Source organism: Balaenoptera acutorostrata, chromosome X (assembly GCF_949987535.1).
Source record: "Balaenoptera acutorostrata chromosome X, mBalAcu1.1, whole genome shotgun sequence".
Classification (NCBI taxonomy): Eukaryota; Metazoa; Chordata; class Mammalia; order Artiodactyla; family Balaenopteridae; genus Balaenoptera; species Balaenoptera acutorostrata.
In genome coordinates this window covers 46,944,734-46,949,991 of record NC_080085.1, presented here as the reverse complement: position 1 = coordinate 46,949,991, position 5,258 = coordinate 46,944,734, and the positions used below count along the sequence as shown (strand labels likewise).

The 5,258-nt window shown below is 42.3% G+C and overlaps 1 protein-coding gene across 1 annotated transcript; it reads left to right on the top strand.

Moving 5' to 3' along the window:
• Nucleotides 1-586: 586 nt before the first annotated feature.
• FOXR2 (forkhead box R2) lies at nucleotides 587-1,537 on the top strand. Its single transcript, XM_007188279.2, has one exon. It carries the CDS (start codon nucleotides 587-589, stop codon nucleotides 1,535-1,537), a length of 951 nt encoding a protein of 316 aa, XP_007188341.2.
• Nucleotides 1,538-5,258: the final 3,721 nt, after the last annotated feature.

Here is a 5,258-nt window from a genome sequence, read left to right as displayed (position 1 = left end):
TATCTGTAACATGGGGTTAATAATACCCACTATGTTATCTTACAGGACTGTCATGAGAATCAGTTGAGATCATCTATTTGAAAGCACTTGACAAAAGGCACTTTAAAAATGAAATGATTTTTTAAAACATTTAAGAATGACTCAAAATATAATTTGATCTGTGCACGTGTTTGTTCCTTCATTAAATGAACTCAGCAAGAGTTGAAAGATATGCCAGACAAGCACCTGTTATACAAGTCACCTTAGTTTGCACATAGTTCAAAATTTGTAGGTCCTCATATGGGGACTCCCTGCTTCCAGTGAAAACTCAGGAATTCCACCTTGAACTGTTTTCCTGCCAAAAAGCTCTTTTTTAGTTACTTCTTTGTTTTGATTTCTGTTCCAGAACACTGGGGTTTCTCCAAGTCTAACCATTAATCAATGAGACATTGGTGCCCCCTTTTCCAGTACTTCTATCCAGCCTTCTGATAAACTCTCTAGATGAGATATACTGCATCAAAACCGGTGGCTCAACAAGGGCTATGAGAAGTGCCTCAGAGACTTCTGTCCTTTTGGAAGTCTCTCTCCACCTATCTCTCCACTAAAGATGGATCTAAAACTAAAAAATCCTGGGTTCTGGTGCAGTCTCCATGGCCAGGTCCCAGGGCTGCTGGACTGGGACATGGGAAATGAGTTCTTCCTGCCTTGCACCACAGACCAGTGCCCCTTAGCTGAGCAGAACCTTGCCAAATACAGACTCAGAGTAATGGAGACCCCAAAAGTACCTCAAGAGAGGAGACTCAGTCCTGAAAAAGATAGTCCTAAATCTGAACTCAACCTGTGGATGTGGGTGAATCCCAACATTGTGTGCCCCCTTGGCAGCCAGGAGGCCCCAAAGCCCAGTGAGAAAGAGGATCTGGCAAGCATACATCCTTCCCCTCAGCTACTCCCAAAGGATGAAGTGTCTAACTGCTCAGAGGACACAGTGATGGAGTCCCTGCCATCTTCCTGCAGCAAGCAGTCTCCCCCACAGAAGCGGTTCACCTCTTCCCCAAGCGACTGGGAGCTCACAGAAGAGGAGACTGAGGAACAAGATAACAACTCCTCTGTGGCCCTCCAATCCCCAAACAAAGGGGAGTGCTTCCAGAGCCAGAAGCTATGGCAAGGCGACAGCCAGGAGAGGAAGTCCTGGCCCCGGCCGCCCCTCAGTTACAGACACCTAATTGCTCTGGCACTAAGAAACAGCCCCCCATGTGGCCTCAATGTGCAAGAGATCTACAGTTTCACCAAACAGCATTTTCCCTTTTTCTGGACAGCTCCAGGTGGCTGGAAGAACACCATCCGCCACAACCTCTGCTTCCTGGGCAGCTTTGAGAAGGCTCCAGTCAGCCTTCAGGATGGGTCCAATGCAAGGACAAGGCCTGGACTCTGGAGGCTTACTGAGGAGGGACACCGCCGCTTTCAGGAGGAGACTCGTGCCTTAGCCTCTGCTAGGAAGGAGAGCATTCAACAGTGCATGAGCCAGCCACATGTGATGACCTCCCTCTTTGACCTTTGAACAACCACTGCTCCATTTCTGGAACACTGCCATCCTTACTGTGCCTACCTATGCCCTGATTGGCCCTCATTAATCCCTAAGCTTACCCCACCTGGTAGGTGCCAAGCCTGTATTTAACTACTGTTATAAGGATGGTATTAAATAAAGTGAGAGGTGGATACAGAGGAGGCAAAAGCATGGAAAGTTGCATAAGGGCAGTGGCAGTTGTTCTGCATTTTGAGCACAGGTAGGAAATCCTAGTAACAACGGCATGGAAGTTAAGGAGGGAAGGGCATATTGAATGAAAAAAGGAATTCTGTTTACTGGAGAGTATGCTGACACATGAAAGCAAATGGTGGAGTATAAAGCCTCAAATGCAGGATGGATCCAGGCCTTCGAGAGTCTCAAATGCCATGTGAAGGTGTATATGCTTAAAGAGAACTGGGTTTGATGTTCAAAGCCTGAAGATTCAAATGTCCCCCTTCTACCATTCATCAGCTATATCACCTTTTTGGTGACCCATTTTACCCTTCAGGGCCTTACTTTTCTCTTTCTGATCCTGGACTTCTCAGCCTTGTTCTGTTGCCATCCAACTCCAGTACTGACAAATAATTCCACGCAGCTACTTTTAGTTTGGATATTGAAAGCCCTTGAATTGAGCCTGTATTAGCCCAAGCCTTTTGAGGACAAAACTTTGCTTTCCATTCTTTCAGTTATCAGACCTTTATTGAAGAAATATCAGTGTGTCAAGGTCCATCTTAGGTGCTGAGTTTAGTGGGAGACAGACATATAAACAGATATTTGTAATATAAATGTAATGAAATAGATGTACAAGGTTGCCATGAAAATGGGGAGATATTTTTTCCTAGGAAAGGCATTGTAAAGGAAATACCTTTTGAGCTAGTTTTGAAGAACAAATAAGGATTTGATGGGCATATAAACTAGAGAAAAGACATTACAGAAGCAACAGTGTGAACAAAGAAAATGCAGTGTTTGGGGGAATGGTAGGAAGTTCAATGCGGCTTAGTTATGTTAGGGACAAGAGTCACAAGAAAGGTAGGCAAGAGGTCTTTCCTGTACTACTTAGGTGTTTGACTTTGTCTTGTGGGCTATTAGGAACTAGGAGGTATAAGTGATGTTTACTAAAAATAAAAACAAACAATAATAAGCATTTCAGCGTTTGGCTTTCTAACTTCAAAATTCTTTTTAACATCTTTTCCATACAAGTAGTTTCCTTTATCAGATTTAAGCATTGCTTTCTGCCTTTTATGTTAGTATATCGTTAAAGAAATATCCGGGAGAAAATATATTAGATTTTTAAGTATGCATTTAGTTGCAAAACCTTCAATAATGGAGTTACAAAAATGCCTGTAAAATACAAAAGCAATAAATTCAATAGAGTTGTAAATCAGTTGAAAAGTTTACATTTTTTGTAATGGTATATTATAGCTCATACAAAACTGTATATTAAGGTTGAGTTGCAAAATCAATGTTTAAACAGTATTCTTTGAAAAAATAATTGTAGATGCTATTTCTGTATCATTAGGCAAACAAAGTTAACAGAATGCCTTGGAATTAATAAAATATTCTGGCTATAAGTATTCAACATTTGCTTCTCTTTTTTATTCAAAATTAACACATAAGTTAAAGAGCCCATTGTGAAATTAACAAAACTAATTTTATCACAAACTACATTTCTAATAATGTAATATGTCTATTTTTTAATTTTTCCAACAACACAGACTTGTATTTTCAGAACTGAACCTGAATTTTCTCCTGCAACTTTGCACCTTTAAGCTTTGAAACCCTCTATTCCATTTTTCCTGAACTTTCTTTCTGCTCTAGTTGGAAAAAGCAGTGGCTGGGCATGACACTTCACTTCTTCAGTTATCTCAGATGATTCAGATGAAGGCAGATCTTCCTTTGGAAAAATTTCTTGCTCTTGCTTTTCCTCTTCACCACTATCATGGTACTTAAAGTGACTTCTTCATGGTTACTGCTCTCCAGAGGTCATCCTTGTTCACTGATGCCAGCAGCAGTGCTTGCACTGTTGTAACTATTCTTTCCTTTGGGAGTCTTCAAAATCAGTGTTGGGGAAGTGGGGTGATGCTCACCATTCACCACATAAATGAAAGCTTTGTAAATGTCAGTAGGTGCTTTGGTATTTGTCAGACCTGGTATATAGTTAATACAGATGTTTTTTCCCTTATGCTTGCTTGCCACTGCCTTCCCATTGAATTTGTAAGTGATTTTTTTCCTGTATTTATTTGAACCCAAACTTTCAGGTTGAGCAGAATGAGAAAAATATATGGATGACACAGGATTATGTTAATCTAAGCTAGTGCCATCATCCATTGATCCTGCACCCTACATTTGTAGCCTCAGTTTGAGAACTGTCTGAATAAGAAAGTCGGTTATTTTACATAACGTCTACATGCCTCTTTTCTCTGCCTTTCTCCTTTGAAGAGATTTCATCCTCTTCTTCATCTTTAAACACAGTATGAGGATTTCTATCAAAATTAGTTATTAAATCTTCCTTTCTCTAATTCTTCAAGAACCCACAGTTCTTCTGTATCCGTAGGCAAACTGCCTTTTAACTGTTATCCCTTCTGCTAAATATGCTTCAAAATTATGTACTTGACTTGGGGGTGGGATCAGTTTGAAGGACGCTACTAATCACTTTCCTCCAACTTCTGTGTCACTTTTAGAATCTTTTTTGGGAAAAGGCTTCAACTGCTTGTGGCCAATTTCAGGCAACTCTTCTGTCATTACATCTTTGAAACAGAAATTCATATTTTCTTGAAATAATATAATACTTGCCTAACATTTTTTTTCTCTCCTGATACTGAATCAAGCAAATAGCTTGCTTTGTAGAGCACTTATAAGTTATCTAAAAGTGCAAGTTACTTCACTAGCACAGACACATCTTCCTGCCATGAAGGCAGGAGGGCCAAATGGTACCATAGCATTGTAAAGACAGTCTAAATATGGGATCTTTTTTGAAGGACATCAAAATTACCTAATAGGACATTCTGCCAAAGCTGGATTCTTTCTGCGGATTTGAGGAGTTCGCATTCCAAATCTTTGAATACTGACTCCACTGGGAAAGTGACAGAGGCGGCAAAGACAGCTACAGGGACCAAAAGGCTGATGGCAGCGGGTACCAGGGCCGGGGTCAGGAATGACAACATGGCGGGATTCAGGTTCAGCAACAAAACGACGGGGTCGGGGTAGGGGAAGACATGCAGGGTTCAAGAGGGGTGGTAGGGACAGAGAGGGGTTCAGCGTGGGCAAGGCCAAATTCGGGCTCGAAGGTTCCAGCTTCCTAGTCCTTGGCAGCGATGGGGGTAGTTTTGCTGGTCTTGAGCTGGGTTTCTTTAGCAAGGACTGAAGGAAGAGGGCGAGGAGGGGCTGCTTAGACGCGCACACGGTGGAGCCTGGGGCAGTGGCAGCAGCTAACTAAAGCTTTCTGGGAGAAGGCTTGGATGAGCCCCCCTCGTCCCAGAACCAATGGCCGCAGTTGGCACCTGGAAGGAGGCTGAGGCGACTTCTGCGCGTTTCTACTTGTTGAATTTAATACTGGCAATAACCGTAGCGCCACTGTCACTGTCGACAGTACCGCTAAGGTCACACTGTACACTCACGGAGGAGCTTTTGAAAATAGGGGATAACAAATGTGCATTTAAAACTTGGAACTCAGTTCATCAGCCTCCCTGCCCCCATGTTGTCACCGCTCCCAGCT

Bases quoted from the DNA above. Each gene is read 5' to 3' on its own strand.
- FOXR2 (XM_007188279.2), top strand. From the start codon at position 587: ATGGATCTAAAACTAAAAAATCCTGGGTTCTGGTGCAGTCTCCATGGC.